General features: G+C 44.5%; 2 protein-coding genes across 18 annotated transcripts; one reads left to right on the top strand and one right to left on the bottom strand.

Moving 5' to 3' along the window:
• Positions 1-1,518: 1,518 nt before the first annotated feature.
• LOC310850352 (elongation factor 1-alpha 1-like) lies at positions 1,519-12,627 on the bottom strand. 5 transcript variants are annotated; one of them, XM_083751771.1, is made up of 8 exons: positions 12,583-12,627; positions 11,170-11,373; positions 7,325-7,504; positions 6,550-6,846; positions 5,669-5,819; positions 4,966-5,222; positions 3,309-3,543; positions 1,519-1,843 (listed from the first exon to the last, which is right to left on the bottom strand). In XM_083751771.1, exons 2-8 carry the CDS (start codon positions 11,311-11,313, stop codon positions 1,722-1,724), a joined length of 1,386 nt encoding a protein of 461 aa, XP_083607897.1. In that variant the 5' UTR covers positions 11,314-11,373; positions 12,583-12,627; the 3' UTR covers positions 1,519-1,721. The 5 variants fall into 5 exon arrangements, with proteins under 5 accessions (XP_083607897.1, XP_083607899.1, XP_083607896.1 ...); XM_083751773.1 differs by having other exon boundaries at positions 11,170-11,333; positions 12,517-12,584; XM_083751770.1 differs by lacking the exon at positions 12,583-12,627 and adding an exon at positions 12,251-12,566 and having other exon boundaries at positions 11,170-11,333.
• Positions 12,628-14,467: 1,840 nt separating this feature from the next.
• Positions 14,468-21,948, top strand: LOC310850349 (cyclic GMP-AMP synthase-like). 13 transcript variants are annotated; one of them, XM_083751759.1, is made up of 7 exons: positions 14,468-14,515; positions 15,422-15,681; positions 16,040-16,317; positions 17,303-17,534; positions 18,035-18,280; positions 19,070-19,160; positions 20,332-21,948. In XM_083751759.1, exons 2-7 carry the CDS (start codon positions 15,426-15,428, stop codon positions 20,780-20,782), a joined length of 1,554 nt encoding a protein of 517 aa, XP_083607885.1. In that variant the 5' UTR covers positions 14,468-14,515; positions 15,422-15,425; the 3' UTR covers positions 20,783-21,948. The 13 variants fall into 13 exon arrangements, with proteins under 13 accessions (XP_083607885.1, XP_083607890.1, XP_083607883.1 ...); XM_083751764.1 differs by having other exon boundaries at positions 15,425-15,681; positions 16,043-16,317; XM_083751763.1 differs by having other exon boundaries at positions 14,474-14,515; positions 16,043-16,317.
• Positions 21,949-22,008: the final 60 nt, after the last annotated feature.

Here is a 22,008-nt window from a genome sequence, read left to right on the forward strand (position 1 = left end):
AGCATTGACCACATGAGTCTTTGGCCTGATACAACAAGACTCTTCTATTCTTGTAAGTACAGTAATATATCCATTGAGTACAATGGGACTTGTAAATACACCTAGGATTCTGCTTCAGAGGTGAAAGCAGGTTTCAAATAACAGATGAGGAAAGAGTGGCCCCTCACATGCTGTTGGGCCCCAGCATCCCCACCCATTAGCCATGCTGCAGCAGCTGATGTGAGTTGGGAGTCAAAACAGTACCTGGAAGACTGTAAATTTCCCCACCTATTTTAAACTGGCAGACATGCCTGACCATTGTGCCTGTTTGCAACAAACAGAACAAGCTTTCCACTGTCAGATTTGCAGTGCAACTCTATAAATGTATACTTCAAAATAAGCCCCTTGATTTCAGACATATGGTAAAGGTAAAGGGACCCCTGACCATTAGGTCCAGTCGTAACCAACTCTGGGGTTGCAGCGCTCATCTCACTTTATTGGCCGAGGGAGCCGGCGTTTGTCTGCAGACAGCTTCCGGGTCATATGGCCAGCATGACTAAGCCGCTTCTGGCGAACCAGAGCAGCGCACGGAAACGCCGTTTACCTTCCTGCTGGAGCGGTACCTATTTATCTACTTGCACTTTGTGCTTTCGAACTGCTAGGTTGGCAGGAGCTGGGACCGAGCAACAGGATCTCACCCCGTCGCAGGGATTCGAACTGCTGACCTTCTGATCGGCAAGTCCTAGGCTCTGTGGTTTAACCCAACATTGCTACCTGCATCCCTTGGACTTGTCAATTTTATTATTTAGGAGAGACCAGATAACTTTCCTCTTAAACGAGCCTTTGGTGCAAGATGACATCTTTCTGTCCCACCTGTTTTGAGAAATATATTATGCCCTGATGTCCACCTCTCACTCTCCTCAATACTGAAAGATACAAAGACTGGAAAGTAAATACATGGGGCAGAAGGAGGATCGTTTAAACTCTAAGCTTAAAGTTTGGAAGGGAGAAGACAGCTGAGTTTGAGCCTTATGGAAGAATCACCTTGTACTCTTGCTTAGCTTTTTCTGGATATCTTCATTGCTGGAGAGTCCTAGGAGGCAGTCACTGCCTGAGGTCCAGCAATCCTGGTAACTATGCATGGCTGTTCATGTTCTCTACTTTTTAAAGTATGGCTGGGTACATCTAGGTTAGACCTAGATTGTAGAATCATCCTCTTACCCCCTTCTCCTACAAGCAGAATCCTCATAGTTGCTAATGCAGTAAAATAACACTAGCATTTGTTTAGTACTGTAGATGCAGTTAAGTCTCCAATCCTATGCACACTTACCTGGAAGCGAGTTCTATTAAACTCAGTGGACCTTACTTTTGAGTAGACATGTAGGATTGCACTGAGAACCACTACAGTCCTTAAAACTAAGGATTATAAAGAGGCCAATATATTCTCTTCCTCCCCTCCACCCAACTGCAAATTGTACATTTGGACACAAGTATTATAATCTGGTTATGGATGCTATAACAATGGAGAAACATGGCAAATTAGATGCACATTTTTATTTTTATATATTTAAGGCTTTTAAACCCACCGCCCACACAGTGTCCAGTTTCCTTCAAGATCCTCTTCCGCTGCATGGCAGTGGTCATCCATCAGTCCAGTTTGAGTGAGGCCAGGCTCCAGTCAGGGATCAGAAAGAACCTAAGCACCAGCTGCTGGTGCTGGGGGGGGAGGAGCAAGAAGCTGTTCACTTTTTACTGGCCTTTATGGCAGACTTTGTTATTTTAGCTGCCCCACTAGCCTTCTTCTCCACAGACTTAATTACACCCACGGCCACTGTCTGCCTCATGTCCCGAACAGCAAAACGACCTGCCAGAGAGAAGAGATCTCATTAGGGCACAGGAAGTTCAACACAGTTTCTGGAATCCTTTTACCTATGGCCAACAGGTTTGAACTGCCATGGCTTAACTGCAGTTGCCAAGTTTGAGATTTGTAGCTTCACTCACAGAATTACCAGCTCCTAGTATTCCTTAGGAAGAAGGACTGATTATTAAACTAGTTTTTAAAGCTGTCACATAGATGTAGCTATAAATGGCTGTAGAATGCAAAACTGCAAGTTAGAAGAGTGCACCATTAGCAAGCAGCAGCCTTCCTAAAAGCCAGAAATAAATGCCTAACGGAAGATGGGGGTAACCTTTGGTCTGCCAGATGTTGCTGCACTACAACTCCCTTCAGTCCTAGGAAGCATGGCCAGGGATTATGGAAGTTGTAGTTCATCAACATCTGGAGGGGTAAAGGTTACCTACCCTTGGCCTACCCACTCATATCATACAATAGCCACTAATATTTAGCATGTGGCACATTTAATAGGAGGATACAGTTAAAGATCATCATTCACTGCCAAGCTTCAAAGGAGGACCTGATGCATCACAACTGACCACAGAATGATTCATTATTTGTTCATTTGGATGATTTATGTGCACTGTTTTCAAGTTCAGTCTATTCAAAACAGCTACTGAGGCAGACAGGAGAGGCCTGAAAGAAGACTCCTAAACAGACCCAGAAGGTCCTACAGAGGCAGTTATTCTTAGCAGAAGAATACCCTTACATGAGCAACGCACATCAAGTACAAACCTACTCAAAACTTCCTGTTATAGCAAACTCTCAAACCACATTCTGCACCCACTCCCACAATTCAGTCTCACATCCTCAGTCAAGGGCAAGATGTACTGGGTACAGACTTAGCTACCCAAAAATCTAATTTTTCAGTCCATTTTAAAAAAATCCAAGTTGCTAGCCCTCATGGCTGTTGTGGTATGTGCACATGCACAATGCCCCTTAGTGCCAGAGGAAAACAGGAACATACCACTGGCCCATCAAGCTCAGTACCATCTGCCCTGACAAGCCACGGTTCTCCAGGGTATCAGCCAGTGAGTTTCTCTTCCAGTCTTACCTGGAGATGCCTGGGATTGAATCTGTGACCTGCATGCAAAGCAGAAGCTCTGCCACTGAGCAATGGCCCTTCCCCAGCTCAGGGCCTAGGCATAGCTGAATGACCCAAGTGATGAAAAAGCCCTTGCACAACCTAGACCCTCACCCTTCCACATAATGAGAAAAACCAAAATGATGCCCATGATGGTTCCCGAGATCAAGCAGCAGGCTTTCATCTGTGGGTTTTTGATACATTTGGAATTCATTTTGAATCGAGATAGTGGACTGAACCTTTCTAAGCTACACCAATTTCAAAACTGCCCTGATGTTTTAGTTTTTTAGAATTCCTAGCCAATCCCAGATATGAGGCCACAAGTCTCTGATAAATGTGCTGCAAACTTACCAAGAGGTGGGTATTCAGAGAAGCTCTCCACACACATGGGCTTGCCAGGGATCATATGAACAATGGCCGCATCGCCAGTCTTCAGGGATTTGGGGTCATCCTCCAGCTTCTTGCCAGACCTGCGGTCAATCTTCTCCTTCAGCTCAGCAAACTTACAGGAGATATGGGCTGTGTGGCAGTCCAGGACTGGGGCATAGCCTGCTGAGATCTGGCCCGGGTGGTTCAAGATGATCACCTACAACATCAAGGTCAAGGAGGAAGAACATGTAGGACTTCTGGAAACATTCACTCTACCTGTCCAGCAGCCTTTCCCCAACTGGGTGCCCTTCAGATGTTTTGGACTACAACTCCCATCAGCCCTGGGAACATGGGAGATAGCCTTTTTGGTGGCTGCTCCTAAACTATGGAACTCCCTCCCTGGTGAAGCTAGATTGGCACCCTCCTTGCTCTCCTTCTGCTGGCAGGTAATTTTTTTTTTGCTCCAATAGGCTTTTAGGAATTGACTGCTTTTTATGAAAGAGCTGGTGAGGTACTGGTTTTTACTGTAATTATTTGTAAGGTTTTAAATAAATTGTATGTATGTATATAGCTTTTTGTTCTATCAGTGTTTACTTTTTTAATGATTGCTTTCCCCCTTTTTTGCAGTTCTTATTTTTACTTATTTTAAGGCACCTTGAGTCCTGTTCTATGATGATGATGCTACACAGCAGAGGCAGGAAACTGCCCACTTGACATTGGATGATTGTTCAACTTCAACAGATTCCTCTTGCTGTTTATGCAGTATTCCACAAGCTTTGTTTTCTTCTCTGAATGCCATGCCACCTGGGGCAACTCCATGTTTCTGACCAGGACAGTAATAATAGTTCAGGATTCAGAATACTTGTAATGCAAAGGGCTTGATCTCAATGGTGACTGGAGCCCATGGGGAATGGAATGGCATTATGAGTTACTGTATCAGCCATGTTGATCCTTGATTCTGGCCCTGATTTTAAGGTACTTAACCTGGGCAGGCTGGAAATGAGAATTGAGCATCCAATGAAGCTTGGCCTTTTTACACCTGATCTGGGAGGGTGGGGCCTCAGGCTGCTGAGGTGGGATTGAGGAGGGAGTTGTTGCTCTTATTGCTAGGTTGTTGTTGTTTTTGTATTGTTTGCTGTGATGTATGGGAATTGTTCGGTTTCGTTTTGAATTTTTGAATTTACTACTGATGTCTACTTTTGTTATGTTGTAGTTATGTGTTTATTCATTATGTAAGCCACCTTGAGCATGGCTTGAACTGTGGAAAGGCAGCATATGTTTGTATGTATGTATGATTGATTGACAGGTAGTAAGTTGGCCTGTGCAGGTGTGGGGAGATAAAGGCCTGGCCCACCAGGCCAAAAAGGTCCCCCACCCCTGCTTTATGGAGTTACAAGGATGTGCAACCAAGCATTATGGGAAGGGCTGCAGCTCAGTGGAAGAGCATCTGCAGACAGAAAGTCCCCAGTTCAATCCCCAGCAAGGTCTCTAGGTAGAACTGGGAGGGAAACCAGGCCCAAATCATGGAGACCTGCTGCCAGTCAGTGTAGACAATACCAAGCTAAATGGACCAATAAGTGACTAAATATGGAAGCTTCCTCTATCTCCCAAGACCCCTCTGGCCCTGCCCACCCCTCACCTGGGCTGAGAAGCTGCCTGTCTCCATGGGGGGGTCGTTCTTGCTGTCCCCGGCCACGTTACCACGACGGATGTCTTTCACCGATACGTTCTTGACGTTGAAGCCCACATTGTCTCCTGGCAGGGCCTCCGCCAGCGCCTCGTGGTGCATTTCCACAGACTTCACCTCTGTGGTGATGTTGGTGGGGGCAAAGGTGACCACCATGCCGGCCTTCAGGAACCCTGTTTCCACCCTGCCCACCGGGACAGTGCCAATGCCTAAGGGTAAAGCAACAGGGTTACCCACTGAGCTGCACAGCTAATGGCCTGACAGAGTTACTCCAAGCTCTGCCTCATAGAACAACAGCCATCCCCAGTCGAGTAGTGAAAAATATGGCCTAGTCAGCCTCAGACAACCCACTAGGCTTCCATATGTAAAGTAGTACTATTTAACACTTAAGAATTGGTGGCCGAGTTTGTGTTTCTCCTCTTCCCCCTTGTGTGCCATGGCTTTTAGACTGCAATTCTTCAGTTGATTCTATGTAAGCTGCTCCAGGAGCCTTTTTGGCAGAAATGCAGGCTACAAATGCAGACCAGCAAGGACTTGGAATTCTTCCTGAAAGCTGGAATATTTGCCTTCATTGAATCACTGCACTGTGCATAACTATTGAAGCGCAGGTCAATATCCTTTTACATTATTATCCCACTTGTACAATAATGCATACCACCAATCTTGTAAACATCCTGCAGAGGAAGTCGAAGGGGCTTGTTAACAGGACGGGAAGGAGGGATAATAGAATCCAGAGCTTCCAGCAAAGTGGTGCCAGAGGCATTGCCTTCCTTCCGGGTGATGCTCCAGCCCTTGAACCAAGGCATCTGCCAACAGAGATGAAGAGCATGTGCAGTTTTGAGCATGCCTGCAAATATTTGTGACAGCCTGAAGTCACATCATGCAATTCTACAGCTGGAGACCTCTTGGTCTTTGGAAGGGGGCATGTTCTCCTGTCTCTCTCCTGGGAATGTGTTTCCAGTTTTTAGGAGGGGGTAGGAACAAGCTTGGCAAGTCTAGGCTTAATCCCTGGGATCTTCAATTGGGAGCTTACCAAAGACTTCCTTCATGGTACTCTGGAGAACTACTGCCAATCTATGTTAGCCAAAGTGGGTCAGGTGGGCAAACAGCCTAACTCAGTATGAACAGGGCTATGTGTCTTCTGAAATTCCACTGGATGTGGAATTCAGCTTACCAAAAGCCTCAGATTTATTTTCAAAGGAGGGGGAAAATGAACTTTCTAGTTCTTATGACTGCAGAGGTATGTTTGAAAGTGGGCATAAGATGTCTGCTTAAATCTCCAATGCCAGAATAGATGCTTAAGTAAGATTTTTAGACATGGGATAAAGAAAGGATGAGGTCTTACGCCCTCCAGATACTTGACTCCAAGTCCCATCAACCCCAGCAAATACAGTCAGGAATGATGGGCGTTGTAGTCCAACAGCATCTGGAGGACCACAGGTTTGTGCTGGAGAAATACTACTGACCTCATCAATCTAAACTTCCCAACTGAGTAGGTTTGAGGAAAGGGGAAGAAAAATACTGTAGGCTACTCACATTACTGCTGGGCTCCAACATGTTGTCTCCATGCCACCCAGAGATGGGCACAAAGGCTACAGTGGCTGGGTTGTAGCCAATCTTCTTGATGTAGGCACTCACTTCCTTGGAAATCTCCTGGTAGCGCTTGCTGCTGTAAGGAGGCTCTGTAGAGTCCATCTTGTTCACCCCAATGATGAGCTGCTTCACCCCCAAAGTATAGGCCAAAAGGGCATGCTCACGGGTCTGCCCACTCTTGGAGATGCCAGCTTCAAACTCACCCATGCCAGCAGCCACAATCAGCACTGCACAGTCAGCCTGGGGAGACCAAGAGACAGCTCTGGAATACTGTCTGGTGTCTAGGGACTCCCAAGGAGTCAGGGTAGAATCTAGGGCACAGTTAGGGCAAACTAATATGGCAGGCGTAAGTCATTTACATTCATCTAGAAACTATTAGTGCCATGAAATTGGATACAAATCTCTAATGGAGTTTCAAGAGTCCTCAGCAAACTACAACCCATGAGGTTGTGTTAGGGGAAAGGTTTGATTTCCAGACTTTTTATCATCTTGGTAGCCCTCCTCTGCACACGTTCCAGTTTGCCAATATACTTCTCAAACTGTGGCACCCAGAGCTGGCCACAGTACTCCAGATATGGTTTGACCAAGCCTTGATCAAGGCTTTAAAAAAAAAATGTAAGTTACATTTTACTTTGCACGGTTTTGCAAAGAAAAAAGAAGCAGCCATAACTAATGGCACACGTTTCCTCTCCATGGGCATGGAAGGCTGCAACCTTACCTGAGAGGTCCCAGTGATCATGTTTTTTATGAAGTCCCTGTGGCCGGGAGCGTCAATGATGGTAATGTAGAATTTGCTGGTTTCAAACTTCCACAGGGAGATGTCGATGGTGATCCCTCGCTCCCGCTCAGCTTTCAGCTTGTCCAGCACCCAGGCATATTTGAAAGAGCCTTTCCCCATCTGTAAGGAAGAGAGAAAACTACTTTTAGCAACCAAACTATACATGATGCAAAATGCATCATCAGGAAGTCCAACTTACTTTGTTTTTTTAATTAACTGCATGCACAGATGGCGATGGGGTCGGGGGAAGCTATAATTAGGACTGCAGTGCATTGTATTGTTTCGCTCCGACCTGAATACCTTCCACCAACCGGTCTCCTCTAATCATATTCAAGAGCACTTCCAGGACCGATATAAATAACAAAGGGGATATAGGGCAACCTTGTCTTGTTCCTTTCTCAATTCTAAACTCTTCTGTCACCACATTGTTGACTATCAATTTTGCTTTTTGCTCTGAGTAAATTGCCTCTATCCCATTGTGAAACCCCCGCCCCACTCCCATTCCTTCCAAATTTTTCTTCATAAACTTCCAAGAGATGTTGTCAAAGGCCTTCTCCGCGTCTATGAAAATTAACACAGCTTTTGTATTGATATTTGTTTGCAGAAGTTCCAAAATGTCAATAATATTCCTTGTGTTATGGATTACTTCATTAAGGACTTTTTTGAGTCTTCTTGCTAAGATGTCTGCAAATATTTTGTAATCCACGTTTAAGAGGGAGATGGGGCGGTAATTCCTAAGTTGCGTCTTTTCAGATTCTAATTTGGGTATCAATGTGATGAAAGCTTCTTTCCACGACTCCGGTGCCTTCCTCCCCTCCATAATTTCATTGCAAACCTCCATTAATGGATACATCAAATAGTCTTTCAATGTCTTATAATATTTGGAGGTAAGCCCATCTGGCCCTGGAGACTTGCCCAGTTGCATGTTCTGAATGGCCTCCTCAATTTCAATACAAACTGAAAGCATTTGCAGATGACCTAGTTTTGACCCTACAGGAGCCAGAGCCTAGTACTAAAAGGGTATTGCAATTGATTCATGAGTTTGGTCGAGTGGCGGGATTTAAACTTAACAAGCAAAAAGCTAAGGTTTTGGAAAAAAACTTGACTCCTTTAGAGTCAGAAAGGTTTCAGAAAGAGACAGAATTAAATGTGGTCAAAAAAGTAAGATACCTAGGGGTAAACATAACAGCGAAGAACAGGAATCTATTTAAAGACAATTATGAAAAATGCTGGTCTGAAATTAAAAGAGATCTAGATGTATGGTCAAGACTGAAACTTTCCTTGTCAGGATGTATTGCTGTTATTAAGATGAATGTATTGCCAAAAATGTTGTTTTTGTTTCAAACTTTGCAGATAGTGGATAAAATGGAGTGTTTTGGGAGGTGGCAGCGAGATATTTCTAAATTTGTCTGGCAGGGCAAAAAGCCCAGAATCAAGTTTAAGATATTAACTGATGCTAAAGAAAGAGGGGGCTTTGCCCTGCCAGACTTAAAGCTGTACTATGAATCAGCAGCTTTCTGCTGGTTGAAAGATTGGCTACTTCTTGAAAACACTGATGTTTTAGATTTGGAAGGATTCAATAATGCGTTTGGTTGGCATGCATATCTGTGGTATGACAGGGTTAAAATACACAAGGCTTTCAAGAATCATGTTGTCAGAAAAGCAGTGTTTAATGTCTGGTCAAAATATAAGGACTTATTGGAAAATAAGACCCCAAGGTGGCTATCACCAATGGAGGCTAAGGCCCCGAAAAGACTCAATATGGAGGCCAAATGGCCGAAATATTGGGAAATAATAGAAAAAGATGGAGACAACTGGAAGTTGCAGAGTATGGAGAAACTAAAGGGAAAATGTGAGATTGGTTACATTATGCTCAGATCAAAGAAGCTTTTAAGTCAGATAAAAAATTAGGATTCCAGGTGGAAAAATCAAAATTAGAAACAGAACTGTTAGAACCCAGCTCTAAGATACTTTCAAGAATGTATAACTTGCTGCTAAAGTGGAATACACAGGATGAAATGGTCAAATCAGCTATGATAAAATGGGCATAGGACATTGGGTACAACATCATGTTTGCTGACTGGGAAAAGTTATGGACCACAGGTTTAAGATTTACGGCATGTAATGCCTTGAAAGAAAATATTATGAAAATGATATATAGGTGGTACATGACTCCAGTCAAGCTCGCAAAGATATACCATTTGCCTGACAATAAATGTTGGAAGTGTAAAGAAGCTGAAGGAACATTCTTTCACCTCTGGTGGACTTGCCCTAGAGTGAAGGCTTTCTGGGAAATGATATATAATGAGATGAAAAAGGTATTCAAGTATACCTTCCCTAAGAAACCAGAGGCCTTTCTCTTGGGCATTGTCGGCCAGAGTGTGCAAAAGAAAGATCGAATCTTTTTTATGTATGCTACAACAGCAGCAAGGATACTCATTGCTAAATGCTGGAAAACTCAAGATTTGCCCACACTGGAAGAGTGGCAGATGCAACTGATGGACTACATGGAACTGGCTGAGATGACTGGCAGAATCCGAGACCTGGGAGAAGAACTGGTGGAGGAGGACTGGAAGAAATTTAAGGACTATTTACAAAAACATTGTAAATTGTATGAATGCTAAGAAAGATGTAAGATTTGTAATAACATGGCCCCAATAAATTAGTAATAAGGAATACAAATTTGAATGTAATTGAAAGAAAAGACAAATTTTGGATAAAGAATATTTAACAATTAAGTCTTAACAAAAGAGTTGTTAAATTTCAAAATTTGAGATTTTAATAGTAGAAAATTTTATTATATAAACTAAATTAAGTTAATAATTTGCTGTCAAAATTTATGAGTTTAGAAAGCAGGAACAAGAGGTGCGAGGAAGTCCAAGGAAGTGTATGAAATGTGGATATTGGAAAATGTTATGTTATTATGTGTTCTCTATTGTTAAACAAAAACCAAATAAACATTATTTAAAAAATAATAATAATTAGGACTGCAGTGCAGCACATAGGGAGATTTAATCTTTTCATTCTCTACCACATTCCTTATTAAAATGGCATACCTACTCACTGCTGTAGGATCTGTTTCTTTCTGGAATTAATAGCATTCGAGGGGGATTTTCAAAATGATTGTAACAGGGTTAGAAAGGGTTAACTCTTCTCCATGGTCACATACCAATAATAGCCTCTTAAGTGAATTTAAATAGTTTGTTAAAAGAAAACAAAACCCTGATGTGCTTGCTGCTATGCATTTAACATCTAAGCCAGCTTTCTCCTGAATCTTGTGCAGTTGCAGGAGGTAGATGTAGCTGTGTGTAAGAGAATGTTAATATATTGCTACCGGCCACCCCAAACTCAGCCAAGCGGTAGCAAGATTTCAGGGGTCTTGGCACTTAACCAGGGTTTGTGTTCCTTTGGAATGTGGCATGGCAGAGCCTGTAGTATCTTTAAGATACAGTATATAGTTTTATGTACACATACATACACCTTAGCCTTGAAGATGGATGCTACATTAAGTTAAGTCAGCATCTTAAAAATAAATGCACACTATTTCCAAAACACTCCAGCAGGGTGAGAAGATGACAGACAAGGGGAGATAGGATTCCTGGAGCAGCCAGTGATTAATTAAAAATTAAAAAAAGTAGTAGCAGTGCCAGAGGTTCAAAGCTACCCCAATATTACCCAATAATACCCCTAATTGTGCAATCACAATCAAGGAAGTAGGAATGCCCTCTGCATGTACCTAGAGGCACTGTCTTTCATTCTAGGCCTGAGCCCTAGCATGAACTCACCTCAGCTGCCTCCTTCTCAAATTTCTCTATGGTACGCTTGTCTATGCCTCCACATTTGTAGATGAGGTGGCCTGTGGTGGTCGACTTGCCAGAGTCCACATGCCCAATAACCACTATGTTGATGTGGGTCTTCTCTTTGCCCATGGTGACGAGGCTGGGGGAGCCTGTAAGGATTGGAAGCAAGAGGACAAAGCCCAGATGTACCTGGAAGAGGGGGGAAAGTCTACAAACATGGTTCAAACTGCAGCTACACAACAACATTTGCAGGCCGCCAGCTGCAAAAAAAGGACTCTGGAGTCCAAATTATGCCTCCAAATTTAACATCAAAGTTTTTCTACTAAGCCTGCATGCTTCGCCCCAGCATATTTTTTTGGGGGGGCAGTAAGTAGAAGACAGTGGCCCCAATCAGAGGCTGCTAATTTAAGATACCCATGCCCATCTGATATGGCAAAAAAAACCCTATCCAGGCTTGAATTCTGGTGCATGCACCAAAGTTACTGGAGTGAGACCCATTTAGACCACTGTAAAGATGTGCAGTGAACACACACACACACACACACAGCCAAGACAAAGCCTTGGATCGGAGAAAAGACCAGAAGGGAACAGAATAAGCAAGATGGTCAGAGACCCCCACCAGCAACTGGCACCTTCACTGGTCCAGTTTGACAGCCCTATATTCTGCATTATGGATTCAGAAGTAAGTCCTATTCAGAAATCCTATCCAGTTCAATGGGCATAAAGTAGGTGGGTTATGAGTCTACAATTTTAAGAACTAGGGAGTAAATCCTATTGAGCACAGTAAGTATGTATAGGATTGCAATGTTCAATCCCAAAGAAATTCACCCAAATAGCCACAGTTGGGGTGGGCAGGGAGCCAGATAGGACAGGTCTCCTGCACCTTTAACAGGTATGTAGAATTGAGAATCTCTCCTCCTCCGCAGGTGTGCCTGGGATAACAAGCTGCTAAATTCGCTCCCCCACACAGATATTAAAGGCACAGAAGCACAGCCCCTTCACCCAGCCACCCTAGTCGCAATTTCACGAATTGAGCCCTGGATGCACGCTTCCGAGTACACCTCACCTCTCCCGACCCGAAAACCAAACGCCCCCTAACGGAAGCCGAAGCGACTTCGAAGTCAAACCAGACATCAGCGGGGGAGACACACACACACCCGGCCAAGCATCGGTTTTATCGGGGGGTCTTTGAAAAGAAACAACCCCCCCCTTTCCAGCCTGCGTGTAAACGGATCAATTCGAATGAACCTCGCAAAAGACACCCAGCCCTTCCCACGAGCAGGTGCCAGCCTCGGCACGTGCAGAAGTGAGCCCCCCATCTTTGCAACGCACAAGTCACTCGCGAATAAAACGGGTTGAGAAACCCCGCCGAGTCCTCCCGCACAAACCCCGCGTCACCTTTCTCCACGTGTGAATCCCGAAGGCCCAATATGCACGCAGTGCTTTGGGCCGCGGCTTTTAAGTCCTCAAAGGCGGGGCCGAGTTTGGGCAGAACCCAAAAATCCCTCCCCCCATCGCTTCTTTTCAGCCATCACAATGGATCGATGGGAGGGCTGGGTTGACGTGAAACAGAAGTTTTTAAAGGTGGAGGGACCAAACGAGAGAAGTAAGGTGACACTGGTGTCTCGCTTTACTGCGGAATTTGATTCTTTTTACAAACTCTTACTTTCCTGGAACAATGAGGGCTGGAGAGTTAAAATGATAAAATAATAAAATCAGACATTCCCTTCAGCTTTAGCGGTGGATATGTTTCTCTACAGGGAAAAGGGTGCTATATGCGGCCACAATGCAGTGCAAAAACACGTTTTTGAGGCAGTGGCAAGGCCAGAGCTCCAACTCCCATCCGCTCCAGCTGGCATAGCTTGTAGTGTAGCAATATCTGGAGGGCCACAGGTTGCCCAGCTCTACAGTAAACCTGCATGCGTTCATGCTGCTCCTGCTAGAGGGGGGGGTGTGGTTCTCATTGGATTCTTCCATTTTAGCTGCCAACAGAATATATTTATTTTTGATGGATCAATCTCAATTTCCTGAAGAAATGCTCCACAGAATGTAAAGCAATTTTCCATTGTTTAGGCTGTATAATACATTCAAATTCCTTAATTCACACATCTCGTAAGATCCATTCAGTTTGTATGAACAATGGCTACAGGTTCAACTTTCTTTAAGGATCCAGATATTTCCTCCAATGATTTAGGAGATGTCACTCATTGTCCCTTTTAATCTAACACCCAGGACCCAAGGTTTGACTAGCCACACCCATTTGTTATAGATGAGAACCAATAATTGCTCTAGGTTGATCAGTTTCCAGTAGAGTAGCTTTGTGGCACTTTAAAGCTTCACAAATTTATTATGAACAGTTCACAAAAACTAATGCCATAATGCATTTGTTGGACTTTTAGGTCCCACAAGACTCATTGTTAGTTTTGCTAGATTGGTTAGTCCCTCTTCCTGTAGAAAAATAATTAGGAAATGAACACTTTATCCTGAGTTCACACACACACACACACACACACCTTGCTCTTTAGGCAAAAAAGCTCTCAGAGTAACATAACACATGAGGTAAAAGGAATTGAGATGGAGGAGGAAAAGCAAGTTCAAAGACAAATTATTCAACTTATAGAGAGTAGTTCATAACATAGTTCAAAGACAGAAGGTTTGGTGTAGCTGAGCATACATATGTTTACCCAGAAGTAAGCTTAGTCTGCATTTAATGGGCCTTACTCCCAAGTAAGGTTATTTTATTTCTGTATCAAAATATTTAGAGACCCCACTTTAATAAAAATACATAAATAAGGTATGCAGCATACAAAACAAGATAAAACATCAAACATTAAAAACTTCCTATGAAAAACTAGCTCCAGTAAACTCAGTGGCAAAGGATTGCTAAGAGGTTTAGCTATCTATATGGAAACCATCTAAAAATTTTACCACTAAAGACCAACTAAACAGACATGAATGAATCAACAAGCTTTTGAGTTTATCATAATTATTTATCAGCAAATAAAAATGTTGGTTTTGTTTTGTTTTGTTGCAGAGATACAACATAGTATTTCTGGGCATGATGGAAAAGCATCTGATGAGATATACCACTGCAAGGCTGAAGCCCTGTACCCATTTACTTAAACGTGAACCAAACTAGTTCATTTTGTAAATGGACTAACAAGGAGTGGAATCAGTTCCTTTGGGGACATGTTGAACTTGAAATAGTTCCTTTTTAAAATGAACTTTCCAAGCTCCAAGCAGCCCTCCTGTCTGATCAGGAATGTTTGCTCCCTAACATTCTGAGGGTTTGGGTTTGACCGTTGGAAGTGGGCAGTTGGTGATCTCTGGGGTAAACAAGGCTCCTTAGGAAACTCTGTGGGGTTGGGGAATTGCAAAGGCAGGTCCCTACTAGTGAATATAGGCTAGGGGGATTTAAATATAGTAAAAACAAAGAAGCCCAACGTCCTGATCAACTTCCCTACAAACCAAGAGTAAGTTCATTTAACACGAAACAGCTCCATCTTTATATTTGCTAGCCTTTTAGTGTCTCTTCACTTACTTGTCAACCATTATTTCAGTAATTTATTGATATCTACTATGCTTTTATGGTCCACACACTTGTTGGTCTGTTTATATACTACAGTGGTACCTTGGGTTAAGTACTTAATTCGTTCCGGAGATCCGTTCTTAACCTGAAACTGTTCTTAACCTGAAGCACCACTTTAGCTAATGGGGCCTCCTGCTGCTGCTGCGCCGCCGGAGCACAATTTCTGTTCTCATCCTGAAGACAAGTTCTTAACCTGAAGCACTATTTCTGGGTTAGCGGAGTCTGTAACCTGAAGCGTATGTAACCTGAGGTACCACTGTATTCTCTTTTGTATGCTCGATGTTATTGCAGGAAAACTCACTTTTGAAAAGTCTGTCCTTGTCTCCTTCCTCTCACGCCAGTCTCCCTGCCAGGCCTGCCAAATGTGCTGCTACTCCAACCACAGACTAAGCAAAATATTTCCTTAGCACCCACCCCTTGCTGCACAATGTGAGATTCCTCAGGTAGTTTTAGGGCAGCCTGCCCCAAGGTATTTTGGACTACAGCTCCCATCACCCTCAACCTTTCACTGTGACGGCTGGGGCTGATGGGAGTTGGAGTCTAACACATCTGGAGGGCATCTGGTTGGGGAAGACTGGCTGCTAATCTTTCAACATGGCTTCCAGAGCGGTCTGTGAAACTAGGCCCGGTTCTCCTTCCCATTCTCAGCAGCATGCCTGTCAGGAATGGCGAGAAGATGGAGAAGAGGTCTCAGAATAAGAACAGAGGGAGGACATGCACAGAGACCAGCGATAGGGAGGTGCCTGGCTACAAAACCCCATTGCTATCAGCAGGAGAGTCCAAAGAGCCTGCAGATGGGAATCTGCAAAGTCCCAAGGTGCCCCAAATCCCTGAAACTGTGGAGCATCCTGGGACACCAGCCCCCTGGTCCAGACGGAGGGCAGACAGGCTCAAGCAGGAGCCGGCAGGTAGGTTATTATCTTGCTTATTTTATGCTCATTTTACTACTGGTGCCACTTTTGTATTAAACATTTTAGATCAGCCTTCTTTGACCTGGTTCCCTCCAGATGTTTTGGACTACAACTCCCAACAGCTCCAGCCAGCACAAGGACATTGACTCCAGTCTTCCCTGCCCAGTGTGTATATTTGTAAAACATGCACAAAACCTCCAGATATTAAAAATACATCATTAATCTCACAAGAAAAGTAATTTCATGTGGCAGCTGTTCCTGGAACCCCCCCACTATCTTGGGAATGTAATCATCATCATCATCCTTAGCAAGCAAACTAAATACAATTATGATCCGAAATGTTTTTTTGTTCTAGCAGGTGATGGGTGGGTGTCCAAAGATGCAGAGGCTTTGTCTGCAGTGGCTGTGGGAGGCAGAGAAGGAAACCACCAAACCCTGCAGGCAGAGAGCAACACACTGGTTCAAAAGAAGGCAAAGCCTCTGTCCCTGGAGGAGCCAGACAGAGCCCAGGCAGCAGATGTGCTTGAGAACTTCCTCAGTCATTTTCTCACCTATCTGCATGATTGCCCAGACAGGCCTTACTTCAGGGACACCAGGGAACTCGTTCCAGGCAGCAGCTATGAGTATGAAAAGGTAATGTATAACAAATGCCAGGTAAGCAGCCTTATCCAAACTTGGGCAACCTCTCAGTTGTTGTTGGGATGCAACCCCCAACATTCCTAGTCAGCTTGGCCAGTGGTCAAGGATGATGGAAGCTGAAGTCCAGCAACGTCAGGGGACCCAAGTTGTAGAATAGGGCTGGGGAATCTGTGGTCCTCCAGATGTTGCTGGACTCCAGTTGCCATCAGACTCAGCCAGGCGACCAATGATCAGGGATGATGGGAGTTGTAGTTCAGCAACATCTGGGGTACCAAAAGTTCCCCACTCCTAGTAGAAATGGCTTTACATGCTGTCCTGACTCATTTGGAGAAGCAAGGGAACTACGTGAGACTGTTATTTGCAGACTTTAGTTCTGCATTTAATACTATTCTTCCGCATAGATTGGTGTCCAAATTATTAGACCTGGGACTTCCACCGTGTTTGTGCAGGTGGATATTAGATTTTCTATCAAACCATTCCCAAAGGGTCAGGTTGGGTTCCCATGTCTCTGTGGATCTCATCACGAACACGGGGACGCCGCAGGGGTGCATGTTGAGCCTGCTTTTATATACGCTCTATACAGCTGACTGTGCCCCCAACTACCCCAGTAATAACTTACTCCTTAACTTAAAGAAAACAAAAGAGATCATTGTGGACTTTAGGAAATGTAAATTGAATATTCAGCCACTTATTATTGAAGGAAGAATTAATCTCAAGGAAGCTGCCATGTGTCTCCTTGCTGCTCTGCTGCTGCAACCGCCACTAACCTGCCCCACCCCCTACAATGCAATTGGGCACACCTCCCATCATCTCAAACCACGGATCATACTGGCTGAGGCTGATGGGAACTGAAGTCCAACAACAGCTAGAAGGGAAGACCTCAGAGTCAGTGTGACAGGTGAGGCAGGGTTGGTTCTGTGCCTCAAGCCCTCTCCTTCCTTCTTTGTTGTCTTCAACGATGCTGTTGGTTTGCCTGCAGGTCTTGCATCCGGGCGAGTTTGAGGTGATGCTAAGCATCCTTGTCCCACAGGACGTCCAGTACACTGAAGTGGAGGGCTATGGTGGCCTCTTTTACACCCTGGCTCTCTTGAGAAAGTCTCGCAGCTTCCCAGCAATGCTCCTTCTGGAGGATGGGAAGACCATCTCCCCACGGAACATCATGGAGGAATTCCGGAAAGATGTCGACCAGTTTCTTAAAGCTTCTTATTCAGGTGTGGTTGCCAAACAGGGATTTGGGGTGAGGGTAGGAGGAAAGGATGAATAGTCAACATCGGAGTGGGGGTTTGTTTACAGACCTGAACCACTTTATACTGCGCCCAGGCACCACACATTCCTGGGAGGCTTGTAAACATTGCCAGCCACAGTTTGCTGAACTATGCAGGCACCCCAAGCAACTCCCTGTGGTGCCTGGGATACCCAACAGACATCAAAAGCATATGACTTTCCCCCCAAAAAATCCTATGAACTGTAGTTTCTACCTCACAGAGTTATAATCACCAGCAAACCCATTTTCTGTAAACTGCTTAGAGAATTATTTATGTTTAAATTAAGTAGTTTATAAATCCTGATAAATAAATTCATAAATTTGCTGCACACATGTACAGCAAATGGTGTACTGCATTTTTGGCTTGCATTTTTGGCTAGCGTTGCAGGCTGTTTGACCCCCTGAGCTGCCTCAGTTGTTCACCTAGCTGTCCATCTGGTCTCTCAGTGCCTTTTCCAGGTTGGCAGATGAGGCTGGAGAAGAAGAAGTCAAACTGTCCAGCAGTTCAGCTTGTAATGCTGGACAACCAAGGCGCCAAGTTCATGTCCTTGAACCTCATCCCTGCTCTGGAGATGACTGGCCAATGGCCATGCATGAAGAAGGCGAAGGAGCTGATCAAGGGGAAAGAACTGCTTCACTTGATGAGGGTGTTTTATTTCATAGCTGAACAATCCCCCGGGAGGCACAACAAAGGTAACACACCCCTCTTACCTCTGCCAGCCAACCTGGTGCCATCAAAGGGTTGTTAGGGGTAAAATTCAGGCTGGAGATAGAGGCAAAGGTTCCAGTTTCCCAGGAAACTCTTCCAATACGTAGGCTCAGCTAACGTTTCACCTAGATTCCCACTTACACACAAACACTCATGTGCCCATTAAGGATTTTATTTTTGTAGAAAATAACTAAACACGTCACATGTCAGCAAAGCATGAAACTTTTTGAATTTCCCCCAGAAATGGTAAATCTGAATTGTGTGGATGCTGTAAAAAATGTGCATGCATAAAGAGCATTGATCCCACACAACAAGCCCCCACCTGGAATTAAGCCTGGTCTGTGTTTAGCCCAGCTGATCTTGGAGCCCTGCTTGGTGGAAATTGGGGGCAAGACAGCCAAGGAAGGGGCTAGGTGCAAGGAGGAATGCAGCAGCCATAGGAGCCAACTCCAGGGGACTGAGGTCCCTTTGCCCCCCCCCCCAAAAAAAAATATTTGAGGGGGACATTTGAGGGCATTGCCATTCAAATGGTGTGTGTGCACCACGTCTTGTGATTGGGGCTTACCTGGGACCCCACAATATTCAAGTTGGCACCCCTCCTCCACACCCTGCATAATTTAATCCACCTCTTTCATATAACATGTCTCCTGCCCCTAATTTTTTAAAAAAGCTGTACACCAGCAAACGTTTCCTTGTAAGGAGGTGTCTCCAGCTTCTTGATAATATTGATTACTGACACAGAGTGGTGCGTGTCTATGTCCTATATATTTCAGAGACCTGGAGAATTTCATTCTCTCATGTTGAAAAAGAGATTTTGAACCTCAACAGCAGGTCCCAATCGTATCACAAGACGAAGTGCTGCAGGTATGTGTGCCTGGCAACATTGTTAGGGTTTGTGATTAATGAGGGCAGCACTTAGTTTCTGACATAGCTGCTGTGGGGGGAGGGGCATTGTGTATGCATGACTTCATGCACATGATACCCCTGCCAACCCTGCCAGGCCAACTCAGACCGCCACCCCCCTTCCCTGCCAGCCGTCTTGCCTGTGTGAAAGGGGTGTGCGGGACAAAGATGCTTCACCCTGCTACATCCCTGGCAATCCTCAAAAGGATATGGCAGGATAAAGCATCTTTATCCTGGCGCATCCTTTTCAGGATCGCTGTGGATTTTGGGAGGGAGCTGCCTTCTGGAAAATATTGGGGGGCTGCCCCCTGCCCCCCAGTAGATGGCATCCCTGGCTTCCGAAATGAGATGGGCGGCTGTACCAGCATTCCACAAATGGGGAGCCACTGCAGAAAAGGCCTGTTCTCCTGTTGCCACCTACTGGTGGAGTGGGCCCACAAAGAAGCCTCTGTTCCTCTGTCTCAGCCTCCTCCCTCATGTCATCCTCCTGTTCCCCCCCCCCCCCTTCCTTGTATGTCTCAGCCTGACGTTCTATTTCTGAGCTCACAGAAGACTTGAGACTCATAACAGAAAGCCTGCTCTTTGGCAGGTGTCTTGGCTGAGATCTTGCAGTGCAGAAAGGAGTGTTGGACCAGGAGTGGCAATGTTTGGCATGGAGTGTCTTTGCAAACGGAAAGCTTATGTGCTGCATGTAGGGATGAGTGCTTTCATGTGTGTGTTAGAGAGAAATTATTCCCTGCTGTTGGGTTACAAGAGAGCTAGAGAGATATAGTGTACAGACATGTTCCAAGGCATAGTAGTCATATATTAGGGAAGAGCAAAGAGTAAAGGGAAGAGCAACTGCTCCACCATCACTTTCTCCACCACCTTGCCCCCCTGAAGTTTTCTCTTTTCTATAGTTCCCCTCAGCAGATATCCTCCATGTGTGCTCATGTGTGGATGACGGACTGTATGGCCAGAGAGATATACCTCATGCCACAAGCCCTATCGTCAAGTGACTACCCAAGTTTCATAAATGATAACCATGGTTCATTGTACACAGAGAGATGGGGGGGGTGGACATTGTCTGGGGAAAAGCTCTAAGAAAAGATCTGAATGAGTCAGGCTAATGACTGGGAGGTGTCTGTTCTAGGAAAGACTGCTTGAAGATGCTGGAGGACCTTGTGAATGCTCTCAAGATGGAATACCCTCAAATGTTGGGTCACCTGAGTTCCTACCACAGTCGGACGTCCTTTCTGCACACCCTGTGGGAGTGGAAGGCCGATAAAGACTGGAAGCCTTCTGAAGTCTCTCAGTGTTTCGAGAGAGTCTTGACCAATTTCATCCACAAGGTGGCCACTGCTCACCTGACCCACTTCTTCCTACCCAAATGCAACCTGTTTGGGGCAAAGTTCTTCCCGCCCACAAAGCTGAAATTCTTATGGGCGCAGCTGAAAGAGAAGGAAAGAACTATGAAGTCATTCACTGTGTCCCGCAAGAGACGTTGTTCTGTGATTGTAAATCCTGATATGACTTGGCCTCTCATTATTACCCTTGGCCTGATAGTTCTAGTGTCAGTTGTTCTCCCACAAACTGCAACTTAAAAATGTAGGGTTATCAGCTTCCACTGTTTGGCTTTCCGAACTGAGAGAAAATGTGCTTTAGGATATCTTTGTTAATGGCAATTCATAGTCATCTCATCCTGACCCAGATAGCAACATTTTGATGTAATCCACAGCAGTGCTTTGGAGGCAGTGTTTTACAGGATGGAATTTGTGTGGGGAAAATGTGTCACTGGGCTGGAAAATCCACATGGAGTTTAGGTAAGACAAGAGAACTGTGAGCAGGATAGCAGATGATTGTCAGCTCCTCCTCTTGGTCCTCCTTGCAAAATCTGTGGGGATCTTTCTCTTACACGTTTTCCCATGGAAGGGTGTTTGTTTGTTTGTTTGTTTGTTTGTTTGTTTTGCATCTCAAGCACTCCTGACTTTCATCAGAGATAGATTATATGGTGACAGTGGTAGCACATGCAATGATCCTCAATATTCCTGTTATGCATTTATCCCTTGATGATTTGACCATATGAGGAAGACAAAATATGTGAGTATATGGTGAGATAATATACCAGAGGAATGTAAATAGAAAGCCTTATTCCAAGTATAAGACAGGCCAATCCCATTACCACTTTTGAACAGATCTCTGTATTCTGTTTAATTAGGAAATGTTGATTTGTGGGTTGGTGCTCTGTCCTGAAAATGAATTTCTCTGTGTGTTTATGCCCATAACAGCTAGTTAAAGCTACATCTGTGGCTCCAAGTTGCTTGGTCCTCTCAGTCACAATATACAGGATTTGATAATGTACTGATTTGCCATTCAGCCATTCCCAATCTGGTGCCCTCCAGATGTTTGGACTGCAACACAATCCCATTAGTCCCAGGCAACACAGGCATATTTCCATCAGCCTCAGCATCATGCATGCCAGGGCTGATGGGAGTTATAGTCTAAAACATCTGCAGGGCATCAGGTTGGGGAAGGAAGGCTGGTACAGTATCACCACCTTTTGCTTGCCTGGGTATTACTTCAGCTAGAAATGGGCTGCCTAGTTTGGTTTGGAGAGATCTCTGAGTTAATGAGTGGGATGAAAATAGTTTGTGTTTTGTTTCCTTCCTCATTGTTTTGTTTATTGGTGAGCTGTGTTGGTGTTCTGAGGGATGGACTTTGTTTATTTAAAACCAGAGAAAAATATAATAAATAGATTTCCTAAAGTTTATTTATGTGTTTGTCTTATTTATTACCTTTTTATCTGGCACAAGCAAATCCAGGAAGCTTC

The sequence above is a fragment of the Podarcis gaigeae genome, assembly GCF_964106915.1.
Source record: "Podarcis gaigeae genome assembly, chromosome: 8".
Taxonomy (NCBI): domain Eukaryota; kingdom Metazoa; phylum Chordata; class Lepidosauria; order Squamata; family Lacertidae; genus Podarcis; species Podarcis gaigeae.